Below are 21,718 nucleotides of genomic sequence, written 5' to 3' on the forward strand. Positions count from 1 at the left end.
CCTTGGTTTCAAGGCCTTCAATATCATTCCTTTTAGGAAAAGCAGTTTATGTTGTGCAAGAAAGTTATCTACGTAGTTTAAGCAGAGACGGTAAATGCATTACATTTTGCGTTTTCTACCTTCCACACCATGCTTTGTGCCTCTTGAACATGGATATCTCCTCTCAACCCCCAAGCCAACCACCTTCTCCTTTCCCCTACCTGTTCAACTCCCACACCCCCAACCTCTCCCATCCCCTCCACTCCAACCACCACAGCCCCCAGTTGGTTTGTTTCTTCCATATTATCTTGAGATTGCTTAAGATCTCCCATAAAACACAAAACAATGATATTTACAACTTGAGAATTTGTCAGAACAGTGCCAGTGACACACAAATGTATATATTTCATGAAAGGAAAAAGAGCATCACATGGAGCAGTTCAAATATTTGTAGATAATGGACATATGGACAGGAAGAGAATCATTTACAAGGTGTTCCAGATGAAATGCCATGATTTTACACATTTATTATCAATGGTTCATTGAGGAAAACAAAGCTGATACCGAGTTCTCGAGGAAAGTCAAAAGCTTTGTTTCATATCAGGATGTCTTCAATTCCTCTGATCGCTGGTCATGTGTTGAGATGGAAAACTTAACAGGCCACAGGCTGACTGTGCAGCAAAAAAAAAAACCAAAGACCAAGGTGGTTCATTGAGACGAGTCGATTGTGACGGTCGTCGTACGAGTTTCGTTTGCACGAACAGTGCGTTCATAATAAACGTGTAAAATCGTGGCATTTCATCAAACCCTGTGATGGTTATTATTTAAATAAATTAAAAATACCTTCAATTTCCCACTCCCAGAAGCACAAATATTTATAACAATCAAAACGAAAAATCAACTCAACTACAATTAAATTTTCAAAACCAATAAAATATCAGGTGACTTATAAATACGACTTGCATTGCATCCGACTGAAATGTTAACTATTATCAAAAACAGTTTTGCTTTTCGCAACAACTACCGGATCGATAAAATACAAGGTATTAACGTAGTCAGGTAGTTCAACAGTAGTCCGACATCAATATCACCAATGATGAATACATATTCATGTGGGTTACAAATCAGGAATCATTAAATGTAATTATTGGATCTCATAATACAGCAAACCTATCCTGACAAAATGTCCTATACAATCATACAGAACACCTTTACGATTGTCTACAACTAATAGGACATGGTATAGGATTTCAGTAGGAGCCTGTCGGTGGAAAGAGAAAATAGATCGACGAATGAAAATAAAGTGAAAAACAAATCGAACGGCAACGTATAACTCATCGGTACACTTTGCAAGCGGAATAGATTTGTCCGCATTGAGCACGCCAGTCTGACAATTTAATAACTGCACTATTTCAATGGCTAAAGAAGCTACCGATTCAAAATTAATTGTGTTCCTTATTAGCACATTTACACACAAAACTACAAATACGTTCAGTCTTTAGGATGCAATACAGTTGTGAAAACAACTTTTAATTGGTTAGCTCCATCTTTTCCCTGCATTCGATGTTTAATAAAGAGAATAGAGTTTGATTATTGTGCCGTATTATATAAAATGGTTTTTAAAGTGCTTGCCACTGACTCAGGTACAGTGTGGACAAACAGAGGATAAGACTCCAAAGTCTCGTCTTTGCAAAGGTGCACACGTACGGACGCTCAAAAAACAAACTTTGTCAAAGGCACACACTCAAATTATTCCAATGCCGGAACCAGGCTCAGTTATTCAAATCTTCCTCAGACGAACACTCATCATAGTATCGAGAGTAATGATGTGTAGAATTGTGTGTGTATGGAGTAGATTTGTTATGGATTGCACATAATGCATACATTACACAAACTATTACAAGAATTGCTATTCCAACAATAGCGACTGCTGTCAGGGTCTTGTGCGAAGAACCAGGAGCAATTTCCTCCGAAGCGAGGAGAAACCTGTGGGAGGCAGCAGACAAGATGAATGGCACAGTTTGACATTCCTTCATATCGTCACTTGCAGGGGGCCTGGATCATCAATCCACTCCATTCATTGCAGTATTACATGTTATTATTGGTAGGTTTCTTTTTATTCCACTTCTTCCCCAACAGCACATGAAATACCGGTGTATTTTATTGGAAAAATCGAATCGATAGTTTTGTTGCACGTTATTAATGCAAGAAGCAAAACACAAAACATATTTTGAGCTGCTGAAGAATATTTGCAGATGGCTAAAAAAATAACAATGAATTAAACGATGATAATATCAACGAGAGCCAAGTCGATGGCACGCCATCGTAAATCCTCATGTTTCCCACCTAAGGCAAAGTTGAAAGACGACAAAAAGTTCCACCAGAATTGACCCAATATCAAATTGAGTAAAAAAAAATTTCCCCCCGTTTTGACTTTGGTGTTTGATCTTTTCACCCCACCCCAGGGAGTGGGGCCAAAATGACACTGCTATTGCACCTTCTTGCCATTTGGTGATCATAACCTCCAAGTTTGGTGAATTTATGCCCAACCGTTTGGGACATAGCGTGACGGACGGATGGACATACAGATCCAAATACAATATCCTTCCGTTTTTTCAAAAATAGTGGGGATAATAATACAATGATGATCATTGCGCAAAAATAGAACCTCTTAACTACAGGCCTATCAGCTTACTTCCAATTATAATCAAGGTCAAATAATCCATCATCTCAGTGTGCATAAAATTCTTCCTTTTCTCCAATGGCCTCATCTCAGAACATCAGTTCAGATTCAGACCAGGTCACTCTACCTTGGACATGCTGCTTCTACTCTCCCAACAATGGATGGTGGCCCTCAATGTCAGCCATGAGATCAGGGCAGTCTCTCTGGGCATATCTGGTGCTTTTGATACAGTCCAGCAACCTGTCTTACTCTCCAAACTCTCTACCGATTGCATCCAAGGCCAACTCCACCCATGGCTTACTGACTTCCTCTACTCCCATATTCAGCATGTATCTCTCAACATAGTCCTTTCATCTTCTCTTCCTGTTCAGGCTGGAGTGCCCCAAGGCAGTGTTCTGGGCCCAGTCCTATTCTTCTTCAATGATTTCTCTGACTCTCTGGCAAATCCTCTTTATCTATTTGGTGATAACTCCACCCTCTGCCATGACTTCCCTCATTCCTCAGATAGACTGGAAGCAGCATCTTACCTATCTTCAAACATTGATAGAATCACAAGCTGGTCAAACACTTTGAATATATTGCTATGGGTTCAGTGTCACGAGGGGAGTACTCGGACCTGCTTTCCAGCCGGTGACTCTGAAACCGACGAGCCACAGGTAAGTCTGAAAGGAAACCACAGATACCGTCTGAGATGCTTAATTTAGGTGGGCCATCCAGTGTCTAACTCAGCTTTACCTTTCCGACAAATTAATCACTCCAGATGGGGAAACGTGTTCTCAACACCTCACTGCTGTCAATCAAAGTGGCCAAGCTACACTGCAAGTGGGACGGTGGCTAAACGATGACCATGACAGAATGGCGGGGTTAAACTCCCGGTCACTAGAACACACTATAGTCGAACCAATGGAGAAAAGGCGACCAAACAGTTTGGAAACCATTTATAAAACAGATGAAAAGGACACACATTTATCGGAAAAACAGTTCCCAAGAGAATGACCTGCCCCCTTTAGCACATCAGCCCACTTATTCAGTCATTTAGCATGTTTCTACAAACAGACACCTCATTCACTCTGGGAAACGAAGATAGAAAGGGTGATAGAGAGAAGAAGGCGGCGGGGGTTGTTAGCAAACCCTCGCTCACCCACGTAAGCCTGTGGGCTTACCTTGGTTCCAAGGTGAAACAGGGAGGGGGAGAGAGCAAAAAGAGGGGTAATGATGTGGTGCGCCATGTGGGGAGAAGATGTGGTGTGCCGAATGTTCGTGGTGCGACAGAGGAAATTGTGAATGCGAGTCAGTAACCCAGTCCTGAACGGATCGATGGTGAAATCATTGAAAACTCTTTGTGCATTCTAAACAAACTAATTAGAAGTAGGGATAGAAAGAATGAGAGAGAGAGAGAGAGTGTGAGTCAGTGTGTCAGCCGGCATGTCAAGGGAAACTCCGCGGCTCGTCAACTCTCTGCACCGTGGCACCAACCCGACTGCACCACCAAGAGGCTCATTCTCCTTCTCACAGAGGCACTGCCTTGACTCCTTGACTTCCCCCCGGACACGTACCAGCCCCACGTCCTGGAATTCTCGTGCTTATAAAGTTCCTTGGGGAGGTGTGGTTCTGGGACCCAACCCTTGAGTACAGCTTGAGCTTTAGCAGTGCCGTCTCTCCATTGGTGCATTCGTGGCGCCATGCTGCGCCATTGGCAGAGTCCATGGTTCAGCAATGAGGTTTATGGCCAAGCACTTTGGTCTGATGTTGCTTCATTGGTGAAGAGATTCGTACTCCCAGTCTGTGCCACATCATGATGTGCTGGTTTGGATTTGCAGTGAGTTGTAATGTGGGTTTTGTGAGGTGCAATGTTGTCTGTTGCAAAGCATGTATGGATGGCACTGCAAAAAGATGCGGAGAAAGAATGAGAGCGACAAGAAGAGAGGGGATTTAGAAAGAGAATAATTACAAAGGGGGTTCGAATCTGCAACACAAACACAACGCATTTTCCTGTCCACGAATATTAGGGGAGAGGTAATCCCTTGCACCTGTCTGGCAGTGACCCACTTCTGATAAAACTCCCAAATTCCAGGTTAATTGTTCACATCCACTCATTCATCCTCTTTTTGTCCACCTGAAGAACCAACTTTCTCAGTCTGCTCAACCCCATTCTTCCCTCTTGGGCTTCAAAATGGCTGTACAGTACCACCTCGGATGATCTCCAATCATTTCTCTCATTAACCATCCCCAAGGAAGAATTCATGATTTTTTTTCTCCCACTCATGAACCCCCCTAAAACCTACCCCTTCCTTTCCAGGTTAATGTTTGCCACCTCTCCCACTCCATTTTTTTATTATTCCATTGCTGTTTCATCCTCATTTTTCCCTTCCTGTTCTATCATTCCCTTACTTGGAGCTCTTGAGCTTGTATCCAGATTGTTTGCCACCTGTGTCTTCACCTTCCGCCTCTTGTTCTTCCACTTACCTATTCTTTCTCTGTGTCCCAATACCCTGCGAACTGTTTGTTTTCTGTTTTCTACTATGTTCTAGCTGTTCTGTTCAATCTTATAGCTCTTCCACGAGTCTCAAATTTGTCTACAAAAGACACATTTCTTGCAGAGCACACACATAAAAAACAAACAAACAAACAAAAAACGTACATTTTACCACTCAGTGGTGTAATAGTCAGAACATCTGCACCAAGTCAGGGGGGTCGGAGGTTCAAACCCCAGTTGAGTCATTCCAAACACTTCAAAACATTGTAAGTGCTGCTGCCTTGCTTGACGCTCAGCATTTAAAAGGATAAAAGCATGGGCAATCCCCATCAGTTGGCATCCACGGGACGGAGGAAATGCCCTACTGAGTGTGGTGAGAGACAGTGCTATTGTTGTGACGTCACTGGTACCCAGAGTTCCCCGGGAAATAACGGCACTTCCCTCCAAGCTCAGTGGCTGTGCTTTGTCTCATCTAACAGTCCTGTGTTTTGTCATGTATTTTCATTTGTATGGCTGTGTGTGTGTGTGCATGGGCACTCTACCATGAGCCTTAGATTATGTACGAGGTCCGTCTAAAAAGTAACGTGACTGAGCCTGCTGTCTGCTCTCCTTACACACCTTGAATGAACGGGTTGCGTCAGTCTTTCGCAACATTCCAGCAATATATATATATATATATATATATATATATATATATATATATATATATATATATATATATATATATATATATGATTGGTGATGGTTGATGCGCTCATTGTGTGATTTTTTTACAGGTCGTGCTTTACACGTTGTCTAGTCTGAGTCATCGCGCTATGTGTCGTGAGCAGAGAGCCAATCTGAAGTTTCTTGCCAAGCTTGGCAAAACACCTTCCGCATCCTTCGCAATGCTGCAGCAAGTCTACGGGGAAGAAACGATGTCACGTACATGTGCATTTGAATGGCACAAGAGGTTCAAAGAGGGACGGGAGGAGGTTGAAGACGATCCACGGTCTGAAAGATCTTCAACGAGCAGAACGGCGGACAACATCGAGCGTGTGAAGCAGATGGTGCGCGCAGATCGTCGACTCACGGTGCGGATGATTACTGAGGAACTTTCTATCAACAAGGACACTGTCTGGAGCATCATCACTGAAATTCGCGAAATGCGTAAGGTGTGTGCAAAGGTGATCCCCAAGCTGTTGTCCGAAGACCAGAAACAGCAAACAGTCACTGTCTGTCAAGACATTATCGAGCGCCTCGAGGACGACCCAGACCTGCTCGGGAGAGTCATTACTGCCGATGAATCATGGATATTCGAATACGATCCTGAGACCAAACAGCAGAGTCGTCGGTGGAAAAGTCTGGCATCACCAAGACCAAAGAAAGCAAGGATGTCGAAGTCGAAGGTCAAGGTGATGCTCATAGCGTTTTCTGACATCAAGGGCATCGTCTACTTCGAGTTTCTACCATAGGGTTAAACAGTGAATCAATACGTGTTCAAGATCCTCCGGCGCCTCATGAGATATCAGTCCGGGACAAGAGGGGGGATCTGTGATAGAACAACGCCTGGGTGTTCCATCATGACAACGCCCCTGCTCACAGTGCCCTGAGCATGTGACATTTTCTGACGGAGAGGTACGTGCCAACTCTGGAGCAAATCCCATATTTGCCAGACTTGGCCCCTTGTGATTTTTTTCCTATGACCCAAGCTTAAGGGGGTGATCAAGGGGACCCGATTTCCTGATGTGGAGGAGCTATCAAAAGGGCCGTGATGACGGAGCTCCGGAGGATTCCAGAAGAAGCCTGCTGGGGGTGCATCAAAGCATGGAAGAAGAGGATGGACAAGTGTGTGAGACTGGAGGGAAACTATTTTGAAAGGGGACAAGCTGTGATTTCAATATTTTTTTGGAATAAAATTTCTGTGAAGTCAGTCCCGTTACTTTTTAGACAGACCTCGTATTTTAAAAAAAAAGAGCAATTTCAAGCCTCTGAGAGTTGATATTTTGTCCCCCTACAATGATTAATGCTGAAGGTGAAGCCTGCATGTACAATCATACATGTATCATAAGGATACAAGAAGACATCAATATACTTTAACACAAATCACAAGAATAATCATAGACAAAAGACAAATAAACACAACATGCACATCAAATCTGAACTTGAAATCCCAGCACGTGCTGCAATTTGCTCAGATGAGAATCCCAAACACTCTGACTCAAACAACATTTTTATAGTATCATTACGCTATGAACAGACACTAATGTACAGTAAATGATGATTGAAGACTTGTAGATGTATGAAAATCTGCTTTGTTCATTCCACCAGTGAAGGTTTTGGCTGCTGTCACATGTCTGAGGCCCAAAATATCTCCAAGTCCTCATAGTTTTGTATGCATAGACAACCACAGTTGTTTTACCTGTCGATGGGGATGTCCGTCATGTACAACTAAATATACCTGGAACATTAACGAAGAGGGTTGGTATTGTTTTGCCTCCTCGCAGAGTATTGAATTACAATTTGATGAACCATACACTCGACAGAGCATTGGTGTTGCCAAAGCAGATTCTTGGCAAGGGTTACACTGGGTGGTTTGCCATTGCTTTCCCAGCATGGTTTGTCCATGCTCTATCCTTTTAAATGCTGAAATGTCACAGACCGTTTTTAAAGCTTTTGTTATGACTCAGACGTTGTTTGAACCACCGACATCCCAGACTCAGAGTGGACGCTCCAACTATTCCACCACCGAGTCTGGTTTTAATTACAAGCGTAAGACTTATTTTATCTCCTCTCAATTGGTTAATGTTTGGCATCAAAATATTGACATTATTCTTTTGTTGAAAAAGTTTTGGTTTTGCAATTTGCCTCATTTTTCCTGCAACCAGGTGCCATGTACTGGACCCCCTCTGAAGACAACCTTCATCTTGTATACTCTCCATCAATTTTTTTTTCTGACATTGAACTGGATGACTAAGTGCAGTGCGATTTTGTTCTACCTTCCTCAACTGCCCCCTATTCCAACCCTCACAAACACCTGACATGTACACCATATATTTCACAGAAATGGAGACAAGCTATGGACTGATTCAAACGAAACTCAGTCGACAGGTTGGGTGTGTGACGAGGACGAACTGATTAGATTTTTGTGACAATCCAGATGTGAATCTGAAGACGAGAATTTCTTAATTTGTAAAGCGTTTCTTCACCAGATGGGAGATGGGGCCAAAAACAATATATAGCACGTTTCAAAACGGTGTGGAGGGCGAAACATAGTGGACGAGTTGGGCATGTGACAAGAATAAGCTGATTCGATTTTGGTGAAGATCCGGCCTATCGGTGATACAAAATGTAAACTGGTCAGCCTGGCGGAGGTATACGGTCTCCCGAGTGCTGTTCTCATTGCATACCGTTTGACCGTGAATACGTCTATTAATTACGTATCGTTGGACCATGCCTACATCTTTTAATTACAGACTATTAAAACGTTCCTTTTAGACATTTAGACCGTTTCACCCTTTAGATCGCTTTGACCCCTTAAAGACCCTCGCCCACTTTAGACTGCTTAGACCCCTTGACCTTTGCACATTTTAGACAATTATGCCCTTAAAAACATTCAGACCCTTTTGACACTTTATACCTTGACTCCTAAAGACCTTTACAGCCTTTAGATCACTTAGACCACAACTACAATTGGAAAATACCCTTCAGACCTCTTAGACATTTATAGGCTATGAGCCAAGGGGGTTGTTTGGTACCATACAGATGGAGTAAGGCTCATTGTGATTTTTAGCAAGATATATGTCCCGAGATATGAAAAAAAAGTGATAGCAGTGTATAACTCTCGGCCATCTCTGTGTTATCACCCGAAATATTATTATACGCCCGCTTCGCTTCACCAAAAAATGTGATATTTGCTAAAATTGGAATAAATATTTTTAAGGACCACATAGTGCCAATAATTTGCATACTGGATGCCAACTAATATAGTAATAGAAATATAGAACATTTCTGGGGGTTATTTGTCAAACTTTTGATATAATGACAAAAAATATGTTAAATTTAGTGAAAAAGTGGCCGAAATCGCTTCGAGTTCAGAATTCACATTGTACGTTTTTGTCAATATTTCAAAATGAAAACTCCCAGAGTAACATTTGACCCCTCAAAATCTTCGCAAGGAACCACTGCATTGGAATATATCATTACTTTGTAATATGATGGTTGTTTGGGGGCACATATTTTGGCAAAGTTCAACCATACCCTCTAATTTTGATATTTTGGAACAAAACATAGATTTTGAACATTTTAGGTTTATTCGTCTACTTTTGGTATCTCAGTGTAATTTTTGGTATTAGCTAGTATCCGAAAGTAGGTATGTAACATCAGGTACATTATATTTCACAATACATGCAAAATTACTGCACACTCTAGGTTTATCATAATTATGTTATCATTAACTGATCTCTCGAACAAATACGTCTTGTTATACATTTTTATTACCAATCAATTTTTAACACAATTGACAGATTACAGGCATTTAAATTAAACACATACTAAATAATGCTTATAAATTGAACCTATCCTTTTATGCATCGGGCTACTTTAAATTACAATGAACGTCATATATATTATACTTAAATCACTTATAACAGAAAATAAATGTCTGAAATGACATCACGAAAGTGTCCCTCCCTTTAGATGCGCAGCATATTTGGCTCAGAACCCGTATTCTTGCTCCTCGTCAGATGGATCATCCTCGTCGAGGCTGTCGTCGTCTGACTCGACAGACAATGGCTGATTGTCGCAGGCAGCAAGTTTACACATGTCTGTACATTTCAGTCCACTGGCAATGCAGACACAACTTGGTAGCTTGCAGCTCCTGGAGCAATTACAGGCCAACAAATCCAGAAGAGCCTGAGGTGCTGGCTGTCCACTCATCCAGTCCACAGCCAGAGTTGTTCCATCCTGATCATCCCATTTCCATCCTTTTCCAACTGAACTGGGGGTCATTGGGTGCCTCTGAAGACTTAGTTTCCAAATTGCTGCCTGGTAATTGGCCCGCTGTACGTGTTTTCAGAAGTAGTCATTGCATGGAGGCATTTGGTGGCTCTCAATCCCGCCCTTTTTCGCACAGAATAGATGGTATCGAAGGCTATTAAGTTCCTTTGTACCAGACTTGGATGCATATAGGAGGAATGTGAAATTCTCCAGCTTATCCATAAGCTCCTCGGCCACATTCCATTCTTGTCCCAACTCTGCGAACGTTTCTTGGACCTCTTTGCTAGACCTAAGCAATTTAAGCGCTCCGAGTTTGCCTTCGCCGGCAAATGTGCTGACAGTGTCGCAACCTGTGTAAGCATGCATCCCTACAAGTCCATGACAAACATCTGCACCCACTGAAGCTGCAATTTTGGTAATGTCAATGATTCGTTTCCGTTCTTTGGTGCCACATTTCTGGAACAATTTTGATGCAATTTCAGTATGAAACGCCAACGCCATGATGAATACGCCAGTGTCATCGGAGCTGATTACGACTGCTGGATATCCAGTCTGTGCAGCATGAGCAGCGTGAAGGAAGAGTCGACCATCTGCTTCCTCCTGTGTACTTTGCAGATCAAGCACCTCCTGGTGTCCTTCCCTGGTTATTTTGAAACACTAGTCTTCAGTTGTTACAAATAAGACCTTTCCATTCAGATGCTTGGTGTAATCTGGTTTCCTCCATTCGCTCACCAGAAATGAAATGAGGCTAGACTTATTCCCAACATGGGCAAGAAACTTCTCCATTGCCTTATAATTTGCGATGCTGTGATGTCCTGAAGCTTCAGTCCAAGTTCCTCTCCTCTGGCAAGCCTTTCACAGTTCTTGATGGATGTATCTGGGTAGGTGTCGAAGACTATGTCGATCCTGTCACTAGTGCTGCCATCCTTTCAGTGCCATCGACAAAACAAACTGGGCAATTTCCCCCAAGTTGACTTGATCCCCTTTCACCTTCTGAATTATGCTCATTCCATCTATTATGGTTGCAGAATGATCAGGAAGTTGATCAGCTGGGGCTACATTCTTTTGTAGATAACTAGCAAGAGCAGCCTTGTTGGTTTTACGGTGGAGACCTTCTGGGGTTGCCAGTGCCCATGGTAACGGACCAAGAGGATGGGATAGTACATCAGCCATCTGCAGATTTCATCCCTGTGCCATCACAATGATGCGACCAAACAATGCTCTGTCAGCTTGAAGAAGCACGGATCTGCCACTCATTTTGACTTGTTTCTTCTTGCATAAATTACTGAAGGTTTTCAGTTTGTTCGTTTTCATTGGATCATGAAAGCGTTTGATTGGTGGGTCCGTCTCGAGTCTCTCAGCTTTGAAGTTTGTGTAGCATTGAACTCCAATGTCTCTGGCATTCTTCAAATCCGAGCAGATATCTTCGGGGGCTTTTTTTGCTGTCGAGATACTGATAAGTTCGTGGGCTTCTTCAAATGGATTTACCCAGCTCTTCACCAGATGGACGATTGTCGAAACAGCATCCTCATCTTTCCTCACACGCGTTTCGTGCAGGTCAGCATGTGGAACATTTGATCCGTCTTCATGTACCATTTCCCTCATCTGACCAAGAAAGGCACTCCTGTGTTCTGCAGTAATGTAATAGCACTTGACTGCTCCTGATTTCAGACTAAACCTTGTTGTGCCTCCTGGGGTCTGTGTATCCTTGTTCACAGTGACTTCAGTCTTTTGGTCAACAGGAATGCGTCCAAATGTATTGTGACTGGATAGTTGAACAGAGAACAAACCACCTAAGAAGGCCTGGTACACAGCTGGATGATTGGCTGTCAGATTGGTCATCTCAGCATAATACGCTGGTAGGTATCGTGTATAGTTAAATCTGTCGTTTGCAAAACACCAGGGGATCATGTTGTAGATAGCAGAGATATGCAAGAGCCAATTTCCTTCTCGAGCAGCACGCAGCAGGGCAAGCAAGACGTTTTCAACAATGTCCACATAAGACATCCAAAAGGCTGAGAGTTCTCCATTTTCATGGCAAACATGGTCTAAGAATTCGTTCCAGGTGGTGACTAACTCCGTGTATTTGGGGTTTGCCAGAAGACTGTCAAATTTCTGTTGACACAAATGTTCGACCAAATCATTCACTTCTTCTGACACAGACGTTATGTTGTTCTTTTCTTATGGTTTGTTTTTCTCAACCCATGGAATGAATGCCTCCTCATGCTAGTCTCATGAATGCTTCATACACAGACTTGCGCACATACACTGCACGGTTGTACATCTTCCCAGAAAACACACTGGCAAGTGAGCCTTCCACTGTGAGGTTTGTTTCTATGCATAGGTCCCGGAGACCAGCATCTTGAAAACGAGCTCCGAGAATTGCGAGTATATTGCAGACTGTATGGAAAGTACCCAGATGGAGAATGATTCGTGAATACTTGTCAGTGTGTTTCCAGATGATTTCGGCTGCCTTAGCATATAATGCCTGGTCCAACACTACGACAATCTCCTCTAACTGTAGTGCCGTCCTCACAAGTTCTGACTGGTTTAATATTTCAGCGACTCTAGTCAATTCCGTAGCTGGAGCATTGATCGTGGGCATATAACCAACAACATCCTTTGAGACTGTCAGAGAATCTCTGGTGTTTATATTGAAACCTGTCCAGCTTGGTATGCGCTGCTTCTCTGCGTCGGTCATTCGAGCAAGTATCCAGATGAGGTTTTTGTTCGTAGCTGTGTACTCTGTTACTATGCTCGTGTCTGTTGTGAGCAACTGTGGTCCAACGCGCTGTCCAGCAACGTATGTTGTCAATTCGTGATCAGAGACATCCAAAGATCTTTGCTTTTTCTTGGCTATCTCAGGAAGCGCTTGTTTTGGAAGATGTGGTCCATAAACACTGGCCTGTACCACGATACCATTCACATAATGTGACGTTCCCTTTCCACTCAATGTTTCTTCCAATCTATCAATGTTGTCCCATGCCAAGTTGGTAAACGTATATGGTTAAATACTTGTTGGTATGAGTGTCTGCTGATTTAGATTAGCTGCGAGCTTCTGTAAGCACAAGGCTGTCATTTTCTTCCAGCTGAGAGCAAGATATCCCATGGCCTAATCTGTTCAACGTCCATATCAACTCTGTATTCCCAGTGAGTGTTTTAACCATGTATGGAAGCAATATATGTTTTGGTGGCTTCTGCATACCACATGTCACTGAATATACCACATCTTGACTGAAGGATTCCGTGAGCATTGTTACTCTCGGTGAAGGGTGTTTGTGTTCTGGATCACCAGTTAGTAGACCGATCAGAAACCGTCGAAGATATTCTGGTGCAGTAAATGATTCTTTCTCCACGTCGGACGGGTGATAGGGCCAGGTCGTTGGTTTTTTTCTCGTCCTTTATTGTTGCTCTCAAAAATGACGATGACTGATCAATGATCTTCGAGATATTTTTTGATTTATCTTTCCAAGTTTTCAGCTCCCTTTCCATATCACAATACTCACTGACGATTGTTGTGTTATGCATAGTTATGCAATCAGGTACAACAACAAGTTTTCCTTTTGTGTCAGCGAAAATCTGAATACAGTCTCCAAACTCCTGTTCCAATTTCCAACGGAGATGTTTCTTGGTGGATTCTGTTAGACTATGTATGCCTCTGGCAGACATCATCGTTCGCAGTTTCTCTGTAAACGTTGTAACTCTGACAATTTGCTAGTTGGGAACGATGTCAGTTCGTATATAATGAAACAGTTCTGCATACGATTCGTCTTGCTTTTCGAGATGCATATCATTCTCCTGAGAAGGAGCAGGCTCTGTATCGAGACCAGGTGCTGGTCTTGTGTATTCCCTGTAGCAGGAAGCATGATAATGTGCTTCAGCAGCAACTATGTCCCTACTCGTTATGGCTAAAAGCTTGGTGTCACACTTGCGGACTGCACAAGCTCGAAGCTTCTGGTCTGATCTCAACTCCACAGATTGGACTAGTTTTTCCCGAGTTGACGTTCCCTTGTATCTCTTGACATTTTTGCAGAAAATGCATGTGTAGTCATAGATGCGTGATTCTGATGAGGATCGTCTTGCCGGTCACTTAGCATTGGAACACCTAGCAACAGCTTCCTCAGTTGAGCTTGGATCTGTTTTATGTTTAAGGGCTTCCAGATCTCTCTTCATCGTGAAAATTCTCCTGCATTTCCTATGGTAGAATATCACTGGAATCTCCTTGTCTGTCACCAATTTAGCAATGTCAAGTATTGGGGAGTGATCGCTTACTTGAGCAGCATTTATAAGGGTTTTCCATGGTTCAAAACTTTGTGGACTGGTAAGTTGTTCATTTGGATCAATACTCAGTGATTCCTTGTGAATTATACAGTGTCTTCCAGTTGGCTCTTCGGCCTCATCTCTGATTTGTTCTTCCATTGCGATTGTACTAGCAACGACACATACTGGGCAAGCACTAACACCACCACCGCCACCATTACCACATTACCTGGAATGACAAAAGGAAATAACAATTTACTTGGGTAATACAGATGGAAATACAGTAATGTTTTAGGCTATCCACTACTTTTAGGCATTTTTAATATACGTATGTAGATGTTTCAATTTGTGAAATATTGCATCTGGGATGTTACATATTTATCTAGTTTTTTATGATATTAAATAGTTAAACCAAAAATTACACTGAGATTCCAAAAGTAGACGAATAAACCTAAAATGTTCAAAATCTATGTTTTGTTCCAAAATATCAAAATTAGGGGGTATGGTTGAACTTTGCCAAAATATGTGACCCAAACAACCACCATATTACAAAGTAATGATATATTCCAATGCAGTGGTTCCTTGCGAAGATTTTGAGGGGTCAAATGTTACTCTGGGAGTTTGCCTTTTTGAAATATTGACAAAAACTTACAATGTGAATTCTGAACTCGAAGCGATTTCGGCCACTTTTTCACTAAATTTAACATATTTTTTGTCATTATATCAAAAGTTTGACAAATAACCCCCATAAATGTTCTATATTTATATTACTATATTAGTTGTCATCCAGTATGCAAATTATTGGCACTCTGTGGTCCTTAAGAAAATATTTATTCCAATTTTAGCAAATATCAAATTTTTTGGCGAAGCGAAGCGGGCGTATAATAATATTTCGGGTGATAACACAGAGATGGCAGAGAGTTATACACTGCTATCACTTTTTTTTCATATCTCGGGACATATATCTTGCTAAAAATCATAATGAGCCTTACTCCATCTGTATGGTACCGACCGGTCAATTTGGGGGGTCTGGCTCATAGCTTATTCTTCCCTTTGGACCATTTGAAACACGAAGATCCTTTAGACTTTTACACCCCTTAAACACCTTACTCTGGTAGCTTGTACCTGTTGGCACGTTTGAGCCTGGGGAGTAACTGTTGAAATTTATCTGCCCGGGTTCTTCCCGACGTCCATGTACTTTCTTCCATTTACACTTCTCTTCTTTATTTTTCTCACAATTCTCTTTTCATTCTAATTCTTGCTTTTTTCTTCTGTTTCTCTCTTTCTTTATCTATCTCTCTAAGGAGAAGTGAATTCTTGCAGAAATTTTTCTGCAAGGCTCACTTGGCTGCGCCTGGATGGGTTTGATGGTTGTGGAGTAGTGGCTGAAACCCGAATCCTATCCAGGTTCCTCCTGATGACTCCATCTTTGATATTTACTTCTTCGGGTTCCTTCTTGGTCTTCCGTTTGATGAGACCCTTTTGACTCCTTTCGACGCACACCACACAAACATCTATAGCTATAATCTTCTTGCAATGCCCAGATTATACTTTTTTTTCAGCAAGTAATGCACAATCTACACCCACCCCAGAGGTTCGGTACTCTGCGAGATTGAACAGGATTTGCATATTGGGTCACTGAATTGGTTCACCAATAAAATGCTCGAAGTCTCTTGCTTTTTGAGGTCAAAATGTCAAGGGGCAAGAAGAAGAAGAAGAATAAGAAGAGGGGGAAGAAGAAGAAGACCAAAAACAAAGCGGACGTGAACGGGCTTTGCATTTTCAGATGCTTTCTAGTTGGCTTTTGGTTAAAGTCCAGATGCAGATCCAGCCTATCAGTGGGATACAAAACGTAAACTGTTCAGCTTGGTGAAGGTATCTGCTCTACCGAGTGCTGTTCTCATTTATCATTTGGATTAGTTGAGCAATCTGCTGGACTATCGCTTCGACAACTTATCAAAACACTTTCGCTTCAGGAATGACTGTGCATGCCGCTCTCTTATCGGTCAATGTGAATTGAAAAACGAATTTCCCTTCAGTTGGGAAGTGAACTCTATTTGAAAGATTAGAATTTCGCATTAAAAACACGAGTTTTGCTTTGTTTTTTTAATCGAAGGGAAATCCAATAAGTCAATACATTTTTGGACGTTTGTTAAACGTTTAATTGGTAGTTACGAATAGATTCCAAAAGTCGTTGATGAAGCACCCTGAAATTAAACGATTTCTCCGTTTTAAACGGCTAATCATCACATCACATCACATGACATACACACGGGATCTAGCATGTATGCATCTTGATGGCGAAGTGAGTGAAAAATGAGCCTAAAGTTGATTACAAATAATTCCTATTCCAGTTTATTTGATAAGTTATCACTAATGCACGTACAAAGGGAGCTCTCAATCGAGTGCGCAGTGCTGTAAAGAAACTAAAGCAGATACAAATCGTAAAACGTACAATTACCATCCGAGAAACAAGACTGAATATTTTACAACCGTCTATCCGGTGCAGATTAGGCCATCAGACAAAGATGGAACCACAACGAAGGAAGATAACATGTGAAGTGAAATGAAGAGTGCCTTTACCGTGAATATATCAGAGAGCCATTGTTAGGTTGAGGGCGAATACCCAGAAGGTGACAGAGAAGGGGGTAGATGTCTATGTTCCTCATGGTGGGAATTTTTATGCCAGTCTGAAGGTCGGGGCCACTGGCGAACAGTATTGTTTGCATGGCAGAGAGGGAGTTGTTATATCCATGCTCTCCAACTGAAAAAAGAAATCATTAAAATTCAAACTAAAGTGAGCAAATTACCCTGCACAATGCACACAGTAGCTAAGTAGGGCCACTTGTAGCTCATGTCATTTAGCAAATATGCATTGCATTGATAGACATCCGATATTGGAAATAACAGGTGGAAGCAACGCACAAGAGCAGCACTTGGTCGAGTGTATACCTCCGCCACGCTGAAAAGTTTGCATTTTGTGTTCACCGATAGGCCGGATCTGGAACTGGACCTGAACCAAAATCGAATTGGCTTGTTCTTATTATCCACCCAACTCATCCACCAAGTTTCAGCAGAATCGGTCCATAACTTTTTGAAATATCATGCTCACAAACAGGCAGACAAACAAACAGGAGTGAAAACATAACCTCCAAAACAACACAAGTAACACAAATATGGTTTTAAAACAAAAGCCAAAACAAAAACAAGAAAAAGAGCAATCAGTGATTGCAGACCCTCACCAGGACTTCTTTTGAGTGGTTTATTTTTATAGGTATTACAGGGGTAAATCCAATATGGCTGCCAAACCATGTGACCTATGATACAACGTGTGAACTTTTTGTTCCTCATGGACAGGCAGTCATATATGTAAAGTTTCGCCTCAATTTGTTCAGCCCCTTCAGAGAAGATTTTTGAAGGTTTAAAAAAAAAAACAATATGGCAGCCGAATCATGTGACCGATGGCGTCATGATTTTTTTTTTCTTTTGATCATTTAATCCCTAGATGACCCGAAAAAAAATTTCATACTGATTGAATGTGGCGTTCTACATATGCAATTATGATGCCATAACGAGAGCACCAATGCCGTCATTAAAGAAAATCACATTCCCCATGAGGAGTGCTTGCGATGTGCTAAGTTTCAATTTTTTTTCCTTGGTGCGGTTTCAGAGATACAGAGGTCCAAAGTTTTCCAATATGGCTGCCATACCATGTGACCTATGACATCATAATTATCATTAAAGCATTCTACATGAGTCGGCGCACCACTGATGAAAATTTCATCTTAATCCGACAAGCGGTTGCGGAGAAAAATACAAAAGTTCTGTGCAGACAGACAGACAAACAAACGGACCCAAATGCAATACCCTGTCATCTGCCGAGGGTAACAAATACTCTGTTGTTGCTATCCCTTCATCAAATAAAAATAACTACAGAAGTTCAAAGCTCATAATGTGATTCACTGCCATTAAACCAATCAGAAAGTGCAACACCAGGATAAAGCTTATATATTTAAACAGAGGCAGAAATACCATTGCCCAGTAGTCACAGTGTCAACCCATAAATTAGTTTGAGGGCTAAAATATCATACCTTCTCATAAATATGTACAAATTCAAAGTTTGGACAAATGAAAGATATAATATACCGTGGATTAAACTGTGGACAAACTGCATGCTACAGTTGGAGCTGTCTGGAGCACAATGAATGGGGCAGGCGAACATGACAATACTTTTGCCTTTCTGTCTCGACCAGAGATTATTTAGAGTGAACTAGAAGGGCACTTTTCAATGTCACGAGACATACCTCCACCCACATTATTACATCATTATACATACTTGCACCAAGTTTGATTTAAATCCCTAAACCGAGATTCAAAATATTAAATAATTCTGGCTGTCAGACCATGCATCTGATCAGGTTGAAATTGAAGGCATATACTCCCCACGACTACTAGATCACAAATGTGACGTTTCACGACAGTTGATGAAGCGGTTCAAGAGACAATTTTTTAAAAATTTTCATTCAATCTAATATGGCTGCCAGACCATGTGACCTATTAATTATTTGTGAACACCCTGGTAGCCCCAAGGCTTGGGGAATGTGTGGGTGAAGTTTCTTCTTGATCTGTCAAGCTGCTCTGGAGAAGATTTTTAAAGGTTTATTCTTCAAAGAAGATTTTTGAAGGTTTTTATGTTAAAAAAAAAATGGCTGCTGAGCCATGTGACCGATGAAGTCATCAATTTTTCCCCCAGATAATTTATCCCGAGATGATCCTCAAAAATTTTCATACTAATCAGATAAAGAGTTCGATGTACGCAATTGTGACATCATAACGAAGCCAGCTATGACATTAAAGAAAAAAAATCGCACTTATTTCCCATGGGGAGTACTTCACATTTGCCACATTTCAATTTTCTTCCATAGAGCGTTTTAAGAGCTACTTACAGAGGTCCAAAGTTTTTCCTTTTTCCCAACATGGCTGCCACACCACATGACCTATGTCATAATTATCAATGAAACATTCTACATGAGTAATCGCACCTATGGTGAAAATTGTGTCAATCGGATAAGCGGTTGCGGAGAAAAAGAGAGAACATTAGCACGGACGGACGTACGTACAACCCAGAACATAATTCCTCCGTCAACTTCGTCAGGGGAGGCATAAACATAGGGGCAATACCCATGGGTGCTCACCTGGTAGCGGCTAGATAAGATAACCATGGAACCACTGGAAGGCATAGATGACCCACAAAATATGTCACGGAGAAGAAAGTAAATACCTATGGATTTTTTTATTGCCAAGAACAAACTTTGGTACATCACGGGTGATGAAGGTTGTGGTCAAGTTTCATCGAAATTGTGCGTGTGGTTTCATAGAAGAAGGCAAATACATATTTTGGGGGGCAACCCCCCATGTTGAATCCCTTAGACACCAATTTTTTAATGTCTTTAAAAAAACTTTAGTACATCATGGGTGATGAAGGCTGTGGTCAAGTTTCATGGAAATTGTGTGGACAAACTGCATGTAGTTTTGCAGTTTGTAGTTTTTTGCAGTGTAGTTTTTTTTTTTTGCAGTGTAGTTTTGCATAAAAAAGCAAATACATATCTGGGGGGCAACTCCCTTCCCCTTAGACTCCGATTTTCCCAATGTCATGAACAAACTTTGGTACATCACGGATGATGAAAGTTGTAGTCAAGTTTCATCGGAATAGTGTGTGTAGTTTCTTAGAAGAAAGTAAATACTTATTTTGGGGGGCAACCCCACTTACAACTCCATCACAGCCAGATTTTTTTTTAATGGCATGAACAAACTTTGATACATACAGGGTGATGAGCGTTGTGGTCAAGTTTCATCGAAATGAGGTGTAGTTTCAGAGGAGGAGTTGAAAGTATTTGTGGACGGATGGACGGACGGACAATGCGCCATTCCATATACTCCCTGGAACTAAGTTCCAGGTGAGCTAAAAATAGGGGCAATACCCCTGGGTGCTCACCTAGTCACGGCTGGGTAAGAAAACCAGGGAACCACTGGTAGGTTTGGATAATCCACAAAATATTCAATGGAGAAGAAAGTAAATACCTGTGGATTTTCTTTTTTTAATGCAGTGAACAAACTTTGGTACATCACAGGTGATGAAGGTTGTGTTGAAGTTTCATCAAAATTTTGTGTGTAGTTTCAGAGAAGTTGCATTTTCAGATCTACATTTACCGTACCAGGAACATCAAAATTACGGAAAATATATCATTGGTCAATTTATATATGTTTTACAATACGGCCATGATGATCAGCAACATTAAAATGGATAAATATCAGTGATCAGCAAATCCCCTGGCTTGGTACAGATCACGTGATGTTCCCTCGATCGTATATGCCGTACATGGCTGCTGTATTGCATCAGCTCTTGCAGGGGTGCAGTAGTGCCGCTGATACTGTGCCCCATGTAGGAATTTAATTTGTTCAGTGCGACGGTGATAGCTTGCATAATATTTTTGAAGGACAACATGGGATGTTTGAGTCAGTGAGGTCGGTCGAGATGTGGAGCATTTCTGAGTTGAATATTATATCTAGACACAGATTGACTGGTGGAAAGAAGAATGTTACAGTGATGATCAGACTTTAGAAGACAGAGTCGAAAACGCAAGAGAAGCTTATTCCTGCATTCACTCAACAATTGTATATCATAATTACTAAGTTGTGTGTCGGACTGAATAAATGGGTATGCAATAAAACGGAGCATACGCTTTTGGACTCAAGCCTGGTGTTGGCTTAGTGGTAAGGGTGGCGGCTTGGGATCCCAGGGTCCTGAATTCAAGCCCCGTTGGCTGCTGAATTAACACCAGGGGGTTGACTCAGCCCGTCATCCTTCTGAGGTCGGCGAAGTGAGTACCAGTGTACTGGTCCCGGTGTATGCCCCGGTTAGAATAGGTGTACCATATCCCTGTGTGTCGTAAGAGGCGACCAGGGTTGGCGTCAGGAAGGGCATCCGGCCATAAAACATTGCCTCAAGAAAAAGCCTAACCTCTGCACAGCAGGGAAAAATGGCTGTAAAAACGGTCAATATGCTTATGGAGTCGTTCAATCTCGTAACTCTGAGACCTTGTGATGCCAGAACCCCATACGGGCACACCAAACTCCAGCAAAGGGCAGGTGAACACTTTGTATATTTCAACAAGATCAAGGGCACTCGCACCGAATTTCTTCAAAGAACGTGGAGCCGTCATGCAGCACGAGATACCATCTGCTGGACCTGACTATTCCACTTAAGATCTGATTGGATTGTAACACCAAGGAGAGTGAACGATTGAAGGAGAGTCGATGTTATCAATGGCAATGTTTAATTT

The 21,718-nt window shown here is 41.8% G+C and overlaps 1 protein-coding gene and 1 pseudogene across 2 annotated transcripts in view; both read right to left on the reverse strand.

Annotated features, from left to right (window-relative positions):
* Positions 1-345: 345 nt before the first annotated feature.
* LOC147021407 (bis(5'-adenosyl)-triphosphatase enpp4-like) overlaps positions 346-21,718 on the reverse strand; it is a 70,401-nt gene continuing 49,028 nt past the window's right edge. For both annotated transcript variants that reach the window (XM_085891321.1, XM_085891322.1), the window contains exons 6-7: positions 16,959-17,139; positions 346-1,965 (exon numbers count right to left, since the gene is read on the reverse strand). In XM_085891321.1, coding sequence (XP_085747447.1) covers positions 1,752-1,965; positions 16,959-17,139 — 395 coding nt within the window. In that variant the 3' untranslated portion in view covers positions 346-1,751. The remainder of the gene's footprint in view (positions 1,966-16,958; positions 17,140-21,718) is intronic.
* Positions 5,883-15,082, reverse strand: LOC147021408 (uncharacterized; annotated as a pseudogene).

This window comes from Eptatretus burgeri, chromosome 8 (assembly GCF_056783735.1).
Source record: "Eptatretus burgeri isolate ZD-2024b chromosome 8, Ebu_testis_v1, whole genome shotgun sequence".
In the NCBI taxonomy this organism is placed as follows: Eukaryota; Metazoa; Chordata; class Myxini; order Myxiniformes; family Myxinidae; genus Eptatretus; species Eptatretus burgeri.